The sequence below is a fragment of the Vidua chalybeata genome, chromosome 9, assembly GCF_026979565.1.
Source record: "Vidua chalybeata isolate OUT-0048 chromosome 9, bVidCha1 merged haplotype, whole genome shotgun sequence".
In the NCBI taxonomy this organism is placed as follows: Eukaryota; Metazoa; Chordata; class Aves; order Passeriformes; family Viduidae; genus Vidua; species Vidua chalybeata.
Genome location: NC_071538.1, coordinates 3,275,966 through 3,294,494, shown reverse-complemented (window position 1 = coordinate 3,294,494; position 18,529 = coordinate 3,275,966). Strand labels below are relative to the sequence as shown.

The 18,529-nt window shown below is 57.5% G+C and overlaps 2 protein-coding genes across 7 annotated transcripts in view; both read left to right on the top strand.

The window, feature by feature from the left end:
• CEP350 (centrosomal protein 350) overlaps positions 1-4,171 on the top strand; it is a 77,100-nt gene extending 72,929 nt beyond the window's left edge. Inside the window, exons 38-39 of one of the 6 annotated variants that reach the window (XR_008432475.1) lie at positions 54-141; positions 481-4,171. Coding sequence is in view for 1 of the 6 variants with exons in the window: in XM_053951159.1 (XP_053807134.1) it covers positions 54-86 (33 nt within the window). In the remaining 5 variants the exon portion in view is untranslated. Of the gene's footprint in view, positions 1-53 lie in introns of all 6 variants that reach the window. The other 5 variants (XR_008432473.1, XR_008432474.1, XR_008432476.1 and 2 more) reach the window with 5 other exon arrangements.
• A 2,836-nt stretch (positions 4,172-7,007) lies between these two features.
• On the top strand, positions 7,008-17,516 carry QSOX1 (quiescin sulfhydryl oxidase 1). The gene is made up of 12 exons (XM_053950983.1): positions 7,008-7,317; positions 9,454-9,554; positions 10,856-10,904; positions 11,083-11,185; positions 12,009-12,099; positions 12,318-12,463; positions 12,927-13,064; positions 13,184-13,313; positions 15,088-15,210; positions 15,320-15,464; positions 15,704-15,883; positions 16,244-17,516. Exons 1-12 carry the CDS (start codon positions 7,050-7,052, stop codon positions 16,969-16,971), a joined length of 2,202 nt encoding a protein of 733 aa, XP_053806958.1. The 5' UTR covers positions 7,008-7,049; the 3' UTR covers positions 16,972-17,516.
• The last annotated feature ends 1,013 nt before the right edge of the window (positions 17,517-18,529 follow it).

The window sequence follows — 18,529 nt, the reverse complement described above, 5'->3', positions numbered from 1 at the left end:
GAAACTTTATGTGTTGGTGGAACTTTTCTAAATCTTCGCTGTTTTCTTTCCAGGACAAGAAAAAACGAAATCACTTTAACACATGAAAGGTCCTGGAGCTCTGTAAGAGGACAGCCAAGCACTTGCAGTGCCAAACCACAGGTGTGGGCATGTGGTGATGGAGTGGCAGTGTGAAGGTGTGAGCCAAGGAGCACAGGTGTTTATTGAGCCTCCTCAATAAACTCAGTGCCTCTGGCCACCCCTGCTCTGGTACCTCTGCTGTGTTTTGGTGTCTTTTTTTAATGTACAGCCCAGGAGAAAAGGCTTTGCTTTCCATTTACTGCAGACCCTCTACAAAACCCAGCATTGGTCTTTCCAGCTTGGAGGACACTGTGTGACCATCAGCTCCTCACCTACCTGGGAGGGCTGTTTGCATTAAATGGGGGGGACCTGTATGAGCTAAACCATTGCAGTTATTTGTTCTCTGCTTTTCTTTAGCAGAGGTACTTCATCCTGGAGGAGGACTTGTTGCATTCAGGCTTCTATTATGGAAGCAGCTTCGCTGCAGTCCTGCAGTGCCGGTGTGCCGTAGGGCTGGTCCTCAGTGGAGCGTGCTGGGGACACCGTCACAGCCCTCAGACAAACAGGAGGACATCACAGCCCTCAGACACCATCACAGCCCTCAAACAAGAGGACGTCACAGCCCTCAGACACCGTCACAGCCCTCAGACAGGAGGACGTCACAGCCCTCAGAGACCGTCACAGCCCTCAGACAGGAGGACGTCACAGCCCTCAGACACCATCACAGCCCTCAGACAGGAGGACGTCACAGCCCTCAGACACCGTCACAGCCCTCAGACAGGAGGACGTCACAGCCCTCAGACAGGAGGACGTCACAGCCCTCAGACACCGTCACAGCCCTCAGACAGGAGGATGTCACAGCCCTCAGACAGGAGGACGTCACAGCCCTCAGACACCATCACAGCCCTCAGACAGGAGGACGTCACAGCCCTCAGACACCGTCACAGCCCTCAGACAGGAGGATGTCACAGCCCTCAGACAGGAGGACGTCACAGCCCTCAGACACCGTCACAGCCCTCAGACAGGAGGACGTCACAGCCCTCAGACACCGTCACAGCCCTCAGACAGGAGGATGTCACAGCCCTCAGACAGGAGGACGTGACAGCCCTCAGACACCATCACAGCCCTCAAATAGGAGGACATCACAGCCCTCAGACAGACAGGAGGATGTCACAGCCCTCTGAGTTCGGTGGTTGAACCGGCCAAACGCAGTGGTGGGTCCTTGGATGTCCAAAGGGCTGAGGTCAAGTGGTGCTGAAGCCTCAATGTCCTCATTAGTGAGCAGCAGGAGAGCATCCGTGCCGTACCTTTCCTTGCCCTGCAACGATTTTACTCCACGAGTCCTGTATTTTTGGACAACTGTTTACTTGCATCCATCCCTGCAAGGGGCTCAGAGTGCATTTCATGTTGGAAAAAAAAAACCTGACCTGTGCTTCTCTGGCTGAATAAGAGGCTTCCTTTAAAAACAGCTCAAGCTGTGGGAGTGCTGCCAAGGTGCTTTGGCGGGTGATGCAGCAAACTGCTGCATTGCTCCTGCTGTCCTTGCCCAGGATGCCCAGCAATCAGCGTGATGAAGGCTCTCATTTCCTCATTTGCAAGTCTACGTTGCTTCACTTTGTCACTGACTTTCTACCCGTGGTGTTTGTGCAACTCTTCCCAGAATCCTTGGAGCACAGTTACCTTTGACAGCCGTTTCCCCTGTGGACCTGGTGAAACTCCTGGGTTGGGCAATGGCCAGCAGCTGCCTTCCCGATGGCACTCTGGATTGAGTGGGACTGTTTGGTGCCTACCTTCCCAGGTACAGCCCATTCCCAGGTGCCTCCCTGGGGATGTGGTGCCAGCTGCAGCCATCCCACATGCTAAAATGCCTGGCAGAGCACTGGAGCACTTGAAATGTTGACTCTGCTGCAGACGTGCTGTGCCCTGCCTAGCACAAGGGCTTCTGCAATGTCCAGGCTCTCACTAACACAGCCCTGAGAAGAAAAGGAGTTGGTGGGGAGCTGTTGAACACCAGCAGCTCTTCAGAGTGCAGGAAGGAGAGGAGTGGGGCTGCACAGCTGCTGGCAGCCAGCCCAGAGCATGGGCCATTGCCTGGCAGGAATGCAGATGAGATGTAATGGAGTTTGAAAGTGTAGGGCACTCTCTGGGATGCCGGTCCTGTGGGGGAGGGAAAGGCACCCTGTGAGACCTGGAAACTGAAGCAAACAAAACCCCTAGCCCCAGCTCTGTACCTTCCAGCTTCCTCATGAATAAGGTCCTGCAGAAATTTGGGGAAAAGGAGGAGAATAGAGTAACTCTGTTCAGGAGGGTGATGGTTGGACAGGTTCAGAGGTGTAGAGGAGACTCCTGGAGTACAGATACCTTCTTTTGCCTGCCAGGAGTGCTGATGGCCTGGAGCAGCACTGAATGTTTTTCTCTTGGCCCCAGTTTTCCAGCCCTTTGCTCCACCTGTACAAGACCTGCTGTGTCCCTTGGGCTGTGTTCCCTCCTTGATGTGGGTTTCCAGTGGCTTCCTCTTGCATGAAGTCTAGACTGACTCAAACTCAGATTTTGTCTGAGAATTTGCTGGAGGTGGAAGTAACACCACTTCTGGGGGGTGTCACAGCTACGATTTGATTTTATTCCAGCAAAATAAAGGACGCTGCAGGGGATCCCAGTGCTCACGTGGCTCGGATTGAGGAGCTCGGCAAGGAGCCTGGTCCAGTGTCTGTGTCTGGCTGCGTTGCTCCGAGGACTGATGGAGCCAGCACTGCTCAGTGAACCTGTGATTGGGCACAGCAGTCCTTGGAAGGTGAGACCTTGCTTATGTTGCAGGACTACTGTCAGAACAAGAGAGGAGTGCTCCATTGTCATCCCTGTGGTATTCTCAGTTTCATGCGCTGCAATTAAACCACCTGCCAAATAATGATGTGGCAAATCTGGGGGTGTGGTCTCCTCCGATCTTCTTCTTAAAGCTGGGAACATGAGCTGGACTGGAAAACATCTGCTCTGTGCAGCCTGGGTAATGGTAATCATTTATCACTGTTAGTAGATCTGAAATTTGCAGGTAAAACCTTTCCTACCCAGACATACCAACGACAGTGTCGGTTCCTCCTGGTCTCCCTGGATTCTTCTGAAAAGAGCAAGGGCAGCATGGCTGCTGTCCTTTGGAGCAGGGATGAATCAGCAGTGGGGGAATAGCAGAAGGCTGGTACTGCTATATTCTGTCTGCAGATGCAAACTACGCGAACACATTCATCATCCTGAGAATGCACCCCAGATTTGCCTTTGTGCCTCTTGTTATTACAGGCTGGTTGGGCTTGAAAGGTAGAAATCAACTATTTCCGACCAAGCCTGTCTCGTGGAGTCAGCAATTCCCAGCTGCCAGTAGGGGCTTTGAGGGGCCATCCTGGTCTTCACAGGTGTCAGCCTGGCAGAGCCAATGCAGAGCGTGGGAAGCAGTCAGGATTTGCATCCACTCCGGGTGTTATTCCCTGTCACGGCAAAGCTGGCAGGTTTGTGGCACAGATGCTGCCAAAGGTCTTGTCTGAAGCCATATCTCAGCTGACGTGTGACTTGTGCCACCAAAGAAAAAGTGCCACCTGGACTGGAATGTCAGGGAGGTGGCAAGTGGCACAATTTTCCCTTGCTCTCTGAGGGAAGTGAGGCTTTTTCTTTTTATTCACAGAAGGACCATGCTTTAAGCAGTGCTGTGCTGCAGATCAAAGAGGACTTTCTTGAGTTCATCATCTTGTGAAGTCTGGAGAAAGGAGAACTGTTGAGCTTCCTCTGCAGCTGGTATTTCCAAGGTGCTTGCAGGGGTGTTGGATGCAAACCTCTCTGAGCAGCCTGTGAAATGCCAGTGACGGCTGCCGTGATTGTATCATGAGTCTTGCATTGGTTGCGTGTTTTCCTTGGAGTCAGTTCCTGGAATCACACAATTAGGTAGGAATGTGTTCTATAATTTTCAAGGAAGAAAGTCCATTTCAGGATCTCCCTGTGGTCCTGAACCTTCACAACTAAAGGGGAATGAGGAGGTCCTGGGTCTGCTTGCCTGGCCATTCGGAACATTTTATAGACAGATTCATGCTTTTAAAAACGGACAATAAAAGTCTTTCTCCATTTTCTGAAATGCACTCTTTTCCATCACTTCAAGGGCTGAACACATAAAATCCAACCACTCTTTCCTTGTCTCCTCTCTAACCCAGCACAGAGGTGATCTGAGTAGTTTTGTGTCTGAAAATGACATTTTAGGTGCATGAAACAAGTTCTGCAGGGCTTAAATTATTTTGGCGAGATCGTGGCTGCCTTTAGAGGTTCTCAGCCTGTTGATGTTGCCCACGCTTCACTGACTTCAAGGAGATTCCTGCTGGGTGTTAGTCTGGGAAAGGAGATTTTGTGAGCTTAATGAACTAAAGCCACTGCTCAGCTGCAGCACAGAGATTGTGCAGCACAGGGCTCTCTGTGGTCATCCCATGGCCTTGCTGCAGAGTGAAGCACAACTCTCCCCAAAGTTAAGGATGCTGAGGTAGGCACTGAAGGCTTTGCTGTGAAAACCAAGTAGGTTCCTAAATGTGCAGTGGGAGCCTAAAGCTGACCTTTTAGGACTGGCTGGGGCTCAGCAGGTGGACATGCAGCATCACCCAGCACCTGTGTCCTGGTTTTGCTACCTTGCAGGTTCCATTGGCAGCCAGAGACAACAAAAAGGCATTTCTAAAACCTCCCCAGACTTCTGCTGGTTCTTGACTGCTATTATTTCATCTTAGTTGCTTTCAAATTCAATTTTAAAAGAGTTGTTTCAAAGCCTCTGCTTCATCTTTGGCTTCCCATGCCCTGTGTCAGGGTGTTCTGCAGTGAAAATATGTCTCTTCCCAGTCTGAGGTGCAAGAAAAGCCTCATCTCTTGCTTTGCAGCAGCATTCAAAGGGAAAAAATTATTTTTGGGCAAGTCTGTGCCTGGAAAACTCCACACCCTGCTGCTGAAGGAGGCTATTACCTGGGGAGCCTTGGGGATGGGACGTGCCAGCTGGGCAGTAGGGTCGTGGGTAGCAGCCCAGCAGTTCCCGAGGCAGCAGGAAGCAGGAGCATCCCCACCCCAGGGCTCTGGGGGATGAGCAATGGCATGGCTCACCTCCAAAGGAGCTGGAGCCCCAGGGTGTGGGCTCCTGCCCCTCTGCCTTGCTGTTAGATGCTGGTTTAGCATCTAAAAAAGGATTCAAGGAATTTGGGCTGCCTGGGAGGAAGGGGTGAGCTGGATGTGGAGGATGCTGGCAATTACGCTGGTGCTGAGCACCTCTCCTTTGCCTTGATAACCTAATCAAGCTGATGAGCCCTTAAAATAAGGCTTTAACCTAGGGTGAGATAACGGTGGTGATCTCCCTGAACATGGGGATTTTTGCATTTTAATCACCAGCTGGATGAGGACAAGTCCTGGCAAAGTTCCTGTCAGTAGAGAGGGACTACCTTTCAGAACAGCCCTGCACAGGCTAGGCTGTGTCTCTCTGCCTCCTGGTTAGACAACGAGGCGTGATAATCCCTTAAGGATTTAATTACAGCTGACAAGGCTGGAGCAGACCATTTTTAGCCCCATTCCCATCAGCCTGGACCCTCAGAAGATGGATGGGAGCAATCCTGAGGGTTGCGTCCACCATGCTCTGTCCCCCTAGGCCAGCCTGTGTCAGGGAGCCCCATTTCCCAGAGCCGTGCCCCGTGTGGAGCCCCTGCCTTCCACTGCCCTGGCGAGCCTGGGCTCTGGCAGGCTTGTTTTTCTAGCATGGCAAGTCCGCCTAAAATGCCTAGGTAGGGCTCAGCACAGATAATGGCCTTCCTGGGGACGGAGCCAGCAACAAGCCCTCAGCAGCCGTGGGCACCCCCATTGCCAGAGGTTCCCTGGCCTCAGGGGTGGGGAGGGAGTGGAGGGCTGGATTGTGGGGCTGTGTCCACCCTGGCAGTGCCTGGCTCTGCCCCGGGGCACTGAGCAACGGGCACCTTCCGTCTGGGTCTGGGAGCCAGTGACGTGTGTGTGTGCGTGAGCAAGGGCACGGCTTGGCCTGGCCGGGAGGATGGAATCACAGAATCCTGGAATGGTCTGGGTTGGAAAGCATCTTAAAGAACATCTAGTTCCATCATCCTGCCGACCCTTCCACTTAGACCAGGTTGCTCCAAGTTCCATCCAGCCTGGCCCTGAACACTTCCAGGGATGGGGCAGCCACAGCTTCTCTGGGCAGCCTGTGCCAGGGCCTCAACCACGCTCACAGGGAAGACTTTTTTTTCTAATATCTAATCTAACTCTCAATTTGAAGACATTCCATCAAAGGGGCCACTGGGGTTAGAAGGCTGGGTTTATTTTAGGTGTAGAGCTGGATTTTGTGGGTGTCACTGGATATCCTTGCTGAGTATCGCTGGCAGGTTTCGGGAGAGGGCAGGGATGTCTCCAGGGTCCCCATTCCACAGGGTGTCCAGGTGGTGCCCAGTGACGCTGGCTGATGTCAGGGCATCTGACCAGGGCGCTGCCCTCAGGGTGCCCGTGAGGGTGACAACATGCGTTTTGGGGCTGAATCAGCTGTCTTCGCCATTGCAGAATCACAGGTTCATTTACGTTGGAAAAGACCTAAATCACCGAGTCCAGCCTGTGACCCAACACCACCCTGCCAGCCAGACCGTGGCACTCAGTGCCACGTCCACTCTTTCCTTAAACACCTCCAGGGACCATGACTCCGCCACCTGCCTGGGCAGTCCTCACTTTATCAGAATTGTATCATTTTAAGCCATTTGTCCCCTCAAGGAAGGGAAACACCGCAGAAAAGGGAAGGGGGTGTGTTTGGCTCCTCCCCATGATGTGGTGCGCCGAGGGGGGCTGGAGGCCTACCGTGCGGCGGGGGCTGTGGGCGGCCGTTTGTGCCGGGCCCGGTGAGGGGGATCCCCGCCCCGGCCCCGCCCCGGGGGCGGTGCTACGGGCGGCTCCGGGGCGCTAAAGGCGGCTCCGGGCGGTGCCGGCCGGCCTGGCGGGCGATGTGGCGGCGGCGGGTGCGGGCCGGGGGCCGCGGGGGGCCGGCGGCTCTCCCGCCGCTCCTGCTGCTGTTCCTGCTGCTCCGGGTGCCCGCGGCGCGGCCCGGCCGCCTCTACTCGGCATCTGACCCCCTGGAGCTGCTGGGGCCGGGGGCGGAGGGGCGGCTGCTGGGCTCCAGCAGCGCCTGGGCCGTCGAGTTCTTCGCCTCCTGGTGCGGGCACTGCATCCACTTCGCGCCCACATGGCGGGCCCTTGCCCACGACATCCGCGGTGAGTCCCCGGCCGCGCTGGCCCCCCTTCTCCTCATCCCCGCCCGCCCCATCGGCTCCCCGATCCCTCCCTGTGCCCTTGACCTTGTTACCCCCCACCCCTTATCCCTGTCTCCGTCCTCTTCCGTCAGCACCCAGTGTCTCTGCCCCTGCGCCTCTGTTCACCTCATCTCTGTTCATCCCAGCACCCCTAAATCCTCCTCCCTGTGCCCCTGCGCAGGGCGGGGGGGGGTCCCCGCTTCCCCCAAGACTGGGAGCATCCTGCAATCCCTCCTGCGTCCTTGCCCCGTCGTCCTCCTCCTCTCCGCCCGCCCTCTTAAATCCTCCCTGCATCCCGGGCTCTGCATCCTCGTTCCCGTGAGCATCCCTATATCCTGTGTCCTTCCCACCGCCGTCCCTCAATCCGCTCTGCCCTCCCCTCTGTCGGCTCCCCAGGATCCCCCTGCGGCCCAGCTCCAGCCTCCTGGAACGTCAGCCGGGTGGGAAGGCCCAGCTCCCTGCCGGTGTCCAGGTTTCCCACCCCCGATACCCAGGCCTGGCTTAGCGGCATCCCTGGACCCCCTTTGGCAGGGAGAAGCTCAGGCTGAGCCTGCCCCAGGCATGGGGGTTCCGCTGCCCCCCACGCTTTCCCTCAGCCCCGCTCGTCCCGGTGCCTGCAGGGATAGGGACGGCAGGTTGCTGGGCACTGATCCCAGCTGGTTTGTTCCCGGCTTTGACCTTGATGCCCGGCCTGGCCGGTGCCAGCCCCGCCCGGGGACCCGCACACCCCGCTGCTGGGCCCCTTGTCCTGCCGGGACTCATCCTGCCTCCCCCGGCATCCCGGGGTGCGCGCGGCTTCTCCCTGTTATTGCACTAATTGATACAGCGCGGTGGCTGCCGCATGAGTCAGGGGGCCGGCCGGGCATCCCGTCCCTCCCTGGGGATGCCGTCCCTCCCTGGGGATGCCGTCAGAGCTCCCCAGCGGGCAGGATGTGAGGAATGGGATGCGTGCCCGGGCCCCGCGGGGCAATGCCGGCTCTCCTGGCCCCTCTCCAAAAGAAGGCTCCCCCAGGGCTCCCCGCTCCAAAGGCCAGAGTGTGGATGGTGTGCCCGTGGAGGTGGGATGGGGAAGCCACCCCCGTGCTGCTCAGCATCCTCGCTGCCATTCCCACGGGTGGATTTTTGTAGGAGTGGGCTGGATGGGGAGGATGCTCGGGTGACTTGCAGACACCACATGGAGATGAGTATAGGAGCTTGCCTGGCTCCCTGCAGCAGGGCTCGTCACCAGCCCTCCTGTGCCACGAGTGCCAGGGCAGTGGGAAACAGCTCACCTGTCCCATCACCTGAGACACGGGACACTGTGTCCCTGCCTCCAGCATGCTCCTGCCTAGGCCCACATGGGCTCCATCTGCATGCCAGCACCATGTCCCTCCCTGTCACATTCTAAGGATAAGGCAGGGTGTTCTCCAGCTTGTGTCCTTTACACTGAAAAAAAAAACGTTTTAGAGCTTTATTCTCCATTTTCCTGCTGGTTTACAGAGGCTGCTGCTTAAAATACTTCCATGCCCCCTTTTGTTCATCTGTTTTACCCCAGGGGCATGCTGGTCTTCACTGGGGAGTCACAAATGGGGAGTGGATGCTCAGAACCTGGGCAGGCTCTGCTGCAGTGCCCTGGCCTGGCTGCTGGTTTTGGGTTGTTCCCTCTTGGTTATCAGCTATGCCCTTGGTCTGGGGTGAGACAAGCTGGAGCCTGTGTTCCTTGCTCTCCCCGAGCTGTGGCTAGCCAGCCCTCCCCTTCTCCTGGTGTCCTCTTCCCGGGAGCTGGGCAGAGGCTGGACAGGCAGAACCAGCCAGGCAGGCAGTGTTGGGTAGAGCTGCCTGTGCTCTGGCAGAGCAGGGCGTGCAAAGCCGGCTCCCGCCTCACACGACTTTCCCTGTGTTCCTGCTGCCCGGAAAGTAGGGCACCACACACCAGTACAGAGCACAGCCCTGGTGTTCAGGCTTGCAAACCATCAGTCACTGTCCTGCGAGGAGCAAGCAGTGGTTTTGGGATCTGCCACTGGATCTCTCCTGTCTCTGCAAGCACTCACGGGAGGAGGGCGGTTTTTGGGGCCGTGGGGGTGCTGAACTGTGCCGACCTCATCCTCTGTCCCAACAGAGTGGAGGCCTGCAGTGATCCTGGCAGCCATCGACTGTGCCGACGAGGACAACCAACAAGTGTGCTCTGATTTCGGGATAACTGGCTTCCCCACCATGAAGGTGAGACTGCGTGTGCTGGCTACTGGCTGGGCTTCACTGTGCTTTCCCTTCTGGCCTCTTCTCTCTTGCTCAATCTGATTGACAGGGGTATTGCACCAAAATACTCCCCCTGGGGCTTTGCAGACTGAAGCTGTTTCACCCTTCCCCAAAACAAAGTCATGTCCTGGCTGCAGCCGGTGCAACTGCTTAGTGATGGAGCAACAAGGAGGGGGGAAAGCCAAAATGGTGTTTTGTGGCGAAACATAGGGGCTGGATCTCTCTTAGGATGAGGGAGACTCTGAATTCTGAGTTGGAAACATTTAAGAAAGGCTGTTTTGAGGGCAGAGAAAGGTTTCAGGCACAGGTTTTGGAGGAGGGCACAGGGATGCTGCGGGAGGTTGCAGCTCCTGGGAGCCTCCTGTGGTGGCTGGGAAGGAGCCATCCCTCCTCCTGGGCCTGTGCCCAGCCCTTTAGCTGTGTCAACACACTGCTCTGCAGAGCTTCCCGCTGCAAACGGAGCCTTGCTCCAACACAAGCAGTGAAGCCAAAGTACTCCAGGTGCCACAACCAGCAGTTAAAAACCAGGATTGCCTTGAGATGGAATGGGCGGGGATGAGGGTTTTATCAGACATGCCCTCAGTCCCAGCTTACAGGCTCAGCTCCAGGTGAGGTCAGATTTGGGGCTTTTCAGGCAGGTTGGCTTGGCCCCAGCCCTGCCCTGGGGTCTCACCAAGTACCCACTGCCCTGGAACACTGATGGAAACGTCTCCTGGGGCAGGGACGAGTGCTGATGTGGCCGTGCCAAGGCGTCACTTGCTTCACATCCTGTGTCCCTGCTGAGCACCTTTTGCAAACAGTCCCAGCTCCCAGCCCAGCCTGCAAAGCAAACACCTGGCTGATGCAACCTGGTGCTGCTGCTCTGGCTCTGCCCTGGGTACTGGAGCCATTGTGGGAGGCCAGGAGTGGGAAAACCCCCTTTTTCCTATTTTCTCAGAGCTCTGGAGTAGGGAGACTGGTTTGCAGGACTGGGAAGGTTCCAGCTGCCTCCCTGGGACCCCTGCTCCACTGCCTGCCAGTGCTCAGCCCTTGGCTGGACATGGCTCCCAGTCCATACCTGTATCCCTCCCCTCTGGGGATGCCCCAAAAGATGGGGACATGGCTGGGAGCTCCCTCTGTGCTGGCTGATGTCAGTTAGCATGCTGCAGTGTTGTGGGGAAACTGAGGCAGAGCTGGTCTACAAGGAGCCTCAGCCTGCTGGGTTGCATTGCTTCCTGTCCCACTTCACTCGCTCCAGTTTCCCCTTGTGTTTTTTCCCCTTTCAGTTCTTCAGAGCTTTTAGCAAGAAGCCAGAGGATGGGATAAGGATTACCAGTGAGTATTCAGGGCCATGGGGTTTTCTACCCTGGGTGTGAATGGCCCTGCTGCCCACACCTCCCATACACTGCAATATCAGGGAGCTCTGGGGGGCAGCTCCAAGCAGCTTCCCTTGGCTCAGCCCCTGGGATTGGCTTTCCCAGGACTGACCTCTTGGTGTCCTGTCCCCCTGCAGATCCCAGTGCCACTGTTGAGGACCTGCGCCACGCCATCATCACCAACCTTGAGCAGAGCCAGGATGCCTGGCCACCTGCCTGTCCTCCGCTGGAGCCAGCAAGGTAGGGGCAGCAGAGGGCTGGGATGGCCTCTGTCCCATGGGGAGCAGCTTTCTGGGGAAATCCTGAGCCCAAATTAGCAAGGAGCAGCTACTGCATCACCCACGTCCCAGGAAGATGACCTGGCCAGCTGTTTCCATGGCCCAGAGGAGATGGACCATGTTGTCGCATCTCCTAATGAACCTGCTCATCAGCCTTACTTAGAGCATGCAATTCCTGGGCCCCAAATTCTTTGGGCCGTGGCAGTGTCATACCATGCTGGGTGAGGCTGTATTAGAAGCTTTTTCTTGTCCTGAAAAGGGATTTTGTTGGTATCTGAGTAGTCCTTGCTGCATGCAGGCAGTTGCTGCATTGTCCTGAGAAGGAGCCTTTGAATTTCCCAGAGCAATGGTTGAGCCAGGCACATGCCTCAGGTACTCTGGTGCCTCTGTGTCTTAGATAACAAAAAAAAAAACAAAACAAAACAAAAACAAAAAAAAAACCAAAAAAAACAAAACAAAAAAAAAAAAAAAAACCAGCCCTGGTTCAAGTTCATTGCTGTTTTTTACCCCTGGACGAGTATGCAGCTCCCTCCTGCCCTGCCCTGCCTGTGCTTTGTTTTCTACCTCCTTGGCCAAGCCCAGTGGGTTTTCTCAAAGCCGGTGAACCAGAGCAGAAAATTAGGCTGGAAACTTCAGCAGGAGGAGTTGCCTGCTCAGTGGGGCTGATCCTGCACCAACATTCCCTGCCAAATCCCAGTGGGCAAGGCTGGAGCTCCTTGTGAGGGGGAGGGCAGAGCATCCTGCTGATGCCGAGGCACCTGCTGCCATCCTCCTGTCTCTTGCAGCGCTGAGGAGGTTCTCACCTTCTTCCAGAGGAACAAGGACCAGTACTTGGCACTCATCTTTGAGAAGAGCAACTCCTTCGTGGGCAGAGAGGTGGGTACAGCTGCATTTATCCCCCATTTCTCTGTCTCTGGTGCCTGATAACTCCTGGGTGCCTGTGGCAGGGCAGCTCTTGCCAGGAAGCCTCCCTGCTCAGCTTGCACCCAGCTTAGCCAGTGCCAGATGTTCCACAGGGCACTGAACAGCTCTGCTGCCTCCCTGGTGAGGCTGGGGAATCCCTCTGCCCTCCCATCTGACCCTGGGGCTTGCAGGTGGCCCTGGACATGCTGCAGTACGAGAACATTGCAGTGAGGAGGGTGCTGAGCAGCGAGGAGGAGCTCGTGCAGAAGTTTGGTGTCACCTCCTTCCCCTCTGGATACCTGCTCTTCCGCAATGGCTCCTTCTCCCGCCTGCCTGTGTGAGTGTGGGGCACGGCTCTAGGGATGCTGCTGGGGTGGCTCTGGGGATGCTGCTGGGGTGGCAGCCTTGTGCCCCATCTCCCTGTGCTCCTTTGTACTTGTGGGAAGGTGCATTAGGAATGAGATCGGCTGAGTAGAGGAGGCTGGTGGGAGGTTGCTGGTGGGCACTGAACTGCGCTGCCAGCCCTGGCTGGAGTTGGAAGAAGGGAAAATCATTGTGACTGAGCCATTCTCTTCCCACATCTGCCTGGAGGCGGCATGATATGGCTTCCTGGGGCTCGGCTCCACTCTAGGGTGCGTGTAGGGCTACCCACTGCTGAGGCAGGTGGAGAGTATGGAGCACCCCATGCTCCCTCCCCAGGCCTGAGCTACCCACTTAGCTAAGCCTTCATCTCCTTGGCTTCCTTCCTTGGGGTCAGGTTTGGGAGGGATGAGGGACTTAGGGCTTCTCTTCCCTGGCAGGCACATAGAGGCGCGCTCCTTCTACACCTACTACCTGCGCACGCTCACGGGCATCACCCGCGGCTCCTACAAGCTGAACGCCACGGCCAACACCCTCAACGACACGGACGGCGTGTCACACCCTCTGCGAGCCGACCGGTCAGACCCCTCCCCCTGCTGGGCAGGCCGGGCCGGGCGGGCGAGGGGCTGGGGCCTGGGAAAAGCCCTGGGGTGAGGATTAGCGGGCTGATGGAGCCGTGTTGCGCTGCCCTCCCCAGCTCCAAGCTGTACATGGCCGACCTGGAGTCCGCGCTGCACTACTCACTGCGGGTGGAGGCTGCCCGTGCCTCCTCGCTGTCGGGAGCACAGCTGGCCGCCTTCAAGTGCTACGTGGCCACGCTGGTGAAGGTGAGGAGCCCTGGGTGTTAGGAGAGGAACTGCCTGTGCCTCCATTTGTCTGGTTCTGAAATGCAAACAGCGTGGGCCACTGTGTCCTAGCACTCAGGGGCAGTGAAGCATGGCAGTCTGGCGTGGGCCCTGTGTCCTGGTGCTCAGTGTATCCCATGGCAGTCCCCATGGATCTCCAAACTCAGCCCAGAGTCCCAGTGGGAGCTAAGAGGGGGTGCTGGAGTGTTTCAAACGAGATGTGTGTTGCCAGCTTTGGCAGTGGGATCACTTGTAGGAGGTGTCAAGGTAGGAGGTCTTTTCAGAAGAGAGGCTGTCACCTGCTGGGGTGTCAGAGATGGTCACGGGGGTTTGTTGCTCTGATATGGATGCTCAGCTCAAGGAGCCAATCTCTGCAGGGTCCTTTGATGATAGTCCAGGAAAGGAACTCCCACTCTGAGTCAGGCTCCAGACAAGTCTAATTTAAGGTCTCCTTTTTTCTTCTATGTTGGGCCTGGCACAGCTGAAGTGACTGAGAGCTTTGAGCCAGCGCAAGCAGGGCAGTTTAATTTCCTGCTGTGATGGAGTCCTGCTGCATTTGGCTGGTTTCTCCACTGGGCCTGCAGGAGCCCTGTCTCCATCCCAATCCCTGTCACAGCCCAGGCTACTTGGCAGACTGGGGCTGTGCCCTCCTTTGCTCCCTCCTTTGTCACTCAGGGTTGCATGCTCAGTTTGGACTTTGCTTGGCCCTCACTGATGTGCAAAACACCTCCTGCTCCCACCCCCATCTGCTCTCCCCCAGGAAGGAGCTCCAGACATGTGCCTGAAGTCCTCAGACCTTAATGTGGCTCCTCTGCTTGCCTCTGCTTGCCCTCTCTTTAATGTGAACTACAGAGATAGGGAAATAAATCCCAGTGGCACCAGCTCCCTGCCCATGGGTATAAGTGTGGTTTTATTTGATCCATTTTTAATTCTTCCTGCAAACCTTCCCCTCAGTGAGCTGTGGCAGTGGGTGGTGGGTGCTGGTGCTTCCCCGGGGACACTGAGCCAGCACTGTCATTGCCCTGCTCATCCACAGGACGGAGCAGCATCCCCAGGATTGCCAGCCCAGGGCTCAGCCTGGGGGAGCTCAGCCAGCAGGTCCCAGCCTTAACTCTTGCGTTCCCAAGAGGTATTAAAGGAAAGGAGAGGGGGAAAAGTCCTAAGGGGGGAAAAAGTGGTTCCTGGAGGCAGGAACCTTCTGTCCAAAGAGTTGGGGGGACACTGTTTGCATCACAATGGTCAGGTCACTGATAATTCCCCTGCAAATTTGGGTCTTTTCATGTGATTCCCCCTGGGCCTGGGAGGAAGAACAGCTCAGACTCAGCAAACTCGTCCTCCTTTTTGCTTCTCCATCACTTCTCCTGTGTGCTGGTGTCCCCTCCTCCCCACAGGTCGGTCCCTCTGTCTGTCTGTTGGTGGCACGGGCTGCCAGGCTGCTTCTCTCCCAGGAGTGGTTTTAAAGTGCAGCTGCTAATTGGCTTTGCCAGACTTATGGACAAAGTGGCTTTTTGCCTCCCTCAGTTGGGGCTGGGGTTTGGAGCCTGGACATGCATGCAGGGGACTTGCCACCCGGTGTGGGGGGACAAGCTGCAGCCCCCAGCCCCTCAGAGATAGGTACCAAAACCTTACCAGGACCGCACTGCTCTCCAGCACAGAGGGTGCTGGTGCTGCCCAGTGCCTGTGCTGGTGAGCCAGGGGTGCCTGTGGGCTGCCCTGGATGAAATCTGTTTTCTCACCCCTCTCCCCACCTCTACAGTACTTCCCAGGGCGCCCCTGTGTGCAGACCTACCTGCAGACCCTGGATGCCTGGCTGAGGAACTGGACAGAGCCCGAGCTGCCCCGCACAGTTTTGAAGGAGGCCATGAAGAATAACAGACATGTAAGATGCCCATGGGGACCCCCAGCCTCTGCTCTCCTTACCCCTGCCTCTTGCCCCCCAGCTGGCACTGCCTGCCAGCCCCATCACACCATGTCCATCTGTCCACCAGGCCTCCCACCCCTCGGTGCTCCCCACCAATGTGACCTGGGTGGGCTGCCAGGGCAGTGAACGCCACTTCCGTGGCTACCCCTGTGGGCTCTGGACCATCTTCCACCTGCTGACTGTCCAGGCTGCCCAGAACGGCCCTGACAAAGGTACTGGTGTCCCTGGGGGCATCAGGGGTTCAGGGAGGGAATGTCCAGCTGAGCTCTGGCATGGGTAGGGATGCTGCATGTGGACAAAGGCTTGTTCCCCCCCTCCTTCATCTCATCCAGGGGCAGTTCCCATGGGGGACAAGAGAGAGAGCTGGGGTGTGGGATTGCTACCTCAGCCATGGGACTGTGGTGGTGGCACAGGGGGGTCCAGACTCACCCCTGTGCTCTGCCTCCCCCAGAGTTACCCCTTGAGGTGCTGAGCACCATGCGCTGCTACGTCCGGCACTTCTTCGGCTGCCAGGAGTGCGCCGAGCACTTTGAGGCCATGGCGGCCAAGTCCATGGACAGGGTGGCCAGCAGGGAGGAGGCCGTCCTCTGGCTCTGGTCCCACCACAACGAGGTCAACGCTCGCCTGGCGGGTAAGGGGGGCTGCCACCTGGGAAGTAAGGTGGAAGAACATCCCTCCTCCTGGATGGGTCTGGCAAATGGCTGCAGGGTGTAGCAGTGGGGACATCCCATTGTTATTGTCCCCTGTCCCAGGGGACAGCAGTTGGTCAGGTGGCATCAGACTGCCCCGGAGATACAGTTGGATCTTACATGCTCCTTACAGGGAGCTTCCCAAAGCTGCTGTTTCCCCTCGGAGGACCCCTCCTCCCGAGGAGGCTCCTCCAAATGTCCCCATCCCCAGCTGCTGGACTCTACATGGTGTTGATAGAGTGGTGGGGGGAGGGTGCATCATATGTCCCCTCTAACCCCCTCGCTGGCTCTGGTCCCTGCAGGAGGTGACACGGAGGACCCCAAGTTCCCCAAGCTGCAGTGGCCTCCGCCGGACTTGTGTCCCCAGTGCCACAAGGAAGAGCGGGGGGTCCATGCCTGGGAGGAGCCAGCCGTGGTCACCTTCCTCAAGGCACACTTCTCCCCGGCCAACATCTACATGGACCATGCCGAGCCTGACCCCATCCCCGTGGCCAGGGGAGGGACCGGCGCCAGGCTGGGCACGGAGGGCCCGCGAGAGGAGAGGGGGAGAGGAGAAGAGGAGGAAAAGGAGACAGAGGGAGAGGTGAGAGTCCCGGGGCACCCAGGCTCCCCCGAGCCGCGGCGCCCCAGCATCGTGCGGCTGAACCCCAAGCTGCGGGAGGGGGGCGAGGACATCGTGGACCTGGATTCCTTCAGTGAGCAGCACTTCAAGAGCCAGGCACTGCGAGCAGCCGCAGGCCGGCGCCGCCGCATCAGCAAGCGGGACACCATCGCCCTGCCCCGCGGTGCCGCGGCGGGCAGGGAGCGCCGGCGCGCCCCCGGTGTCCTGCTCCGGGACCAGGAGGAGGTTGGCGAGGGCCTGCAGAGGAGCCCCTGGCTGCGGGTGCTCGGATTGGGCTTCTCCCGTCTGGACATCAGCCTCTGCGTGGCCCTCTACTTCCTCTCCTCCATGTGCCTCCTGGGCATGTACACCTTCTTCCGCCTCCGCACCCGTGCACGGAAAGGCCGCCCTGGCTTCCCCATGGCCTGAGAGGGGTTGAGGGGCCCGGGGGTCTTCCTAGGGTGGGTGAGCTGCTGGGGCAGGACGCCCCTGGGACAGCGTTTTGTCCCAGAGCGGGCAGGGGTCTGGCACGTCCCCCTCAGGAGCTGCCCTGCTCAAGACAGTTGCCTCACTGGGGGTAGGGGGTGGAAGGGAGCTGTCAGAGCATCCCCCTTTCAATTCACAGTGCCATGTTTTTGGGCTTGTGGAAGCTGGGACATGAACAGTGGTTTGTGTTTTGGCACCCAGCTGCTCTCAGAAGCTCCCTGGCACTGGGCTGGTTTCAAACTGGGAAGCCCAGTGCTGTGCTGGAGAGTAGCCCGTTGGGGTCCAACCACTAGTGGGGCCAGGAGGATGAAGGTTTAGCCCCCGAGAAAGGACACACTGTTGGGTGGGGGCAGCAGTCATGGGTTCAGATGCATTTTATGTCCCCCCTCTTTGAGATGTGGCCCGGGGCCTCCCCATCTTTCCTCGTCCCCTCCCCATGCTGTTGTTTGTTCTCTGCTTGTCTTAGTGGAATAAATTATTTTTGCCGATGCCTGCCCTGCTGTGTTGGCTGGTCCCTGCCACGTGGGCATGCTGGACTACCACGCCCCATTCCTGATGTCCCTGCTCCTGCCTCCACCCCACCCCGGAAACAGCACTTGGTTTAAAAATCCTTTCAATATTTTTAACTATTGTTGTATGTTTTGTCCTGCCTTTTGCTTGGGGATGATGCACCTGTGGGCAGCTGCCCCCTGTACAGCTGGTACATCCCCAGGGCTGGATGGCTCCTGCTTTCTCCTTGAGCAGGGGGAGGCAGAAGAAGTATGTGGGGGTCAGGAAGCTGCTGGAAAAAAAAGTTGGCATGAGCTGTGGAGCTGTAGTTCAGTGCTGACCAGGCCCGTGGTCCGGTCATGGCAGCATCCCTGGGGACCAGGTCTTCATGGGTGTGGGCCCCCTGCGCCTGTCCCCGATTCTCTCTGCCCTTTTATCCTTGTTAGGAATCATTAAGGAAAATGGTTGTTTTCCAGAGCCAGGGCAGGGGCCATCTGCTCTCCCAGCGCTGTCTAAATCCCCCTGTAACAAATTCATTGGGATTACGCTGCCCTTCCCTAATCCTAACCCATCCCCCCGCGTGGGGGATTTAAAAGGATTAGAGCCCGGCCGATAATAAACTTTATTAAGGGGGAGGGGGGGGTGTCAATCCGATTTGGAGTCTTTTTCTTGATATCTTCACTTTGCCCAGGTGGGAGGTGAGGGCTGGCGGGATGGGGAGGAGGGTGCTCAGCTCTGCCGCTGCCCTGGCTCCGGGAGCTCTGGCTCCCCCAGCCCTTCCTCCCTCACCTGCCCGTGAAATAAATTGTCTCCCTCTGTCTTTCCTTTAGTGGTTGTGCGTGGTCACGCCTCCAGGTGTTGTGGGGCTGGCACCCTTGTCCTGCCGCCTCTGCCCACTCGGCCTTGGCCATGTCCCTTGAGCGGGTGCTCGGGGCCTCGTCCCAGCACGGAGCGGGGCTGGCTCCCCCGAGCCGCTACCGGCCCTGCCCACCGCCGGGTGATGGATGGGGAA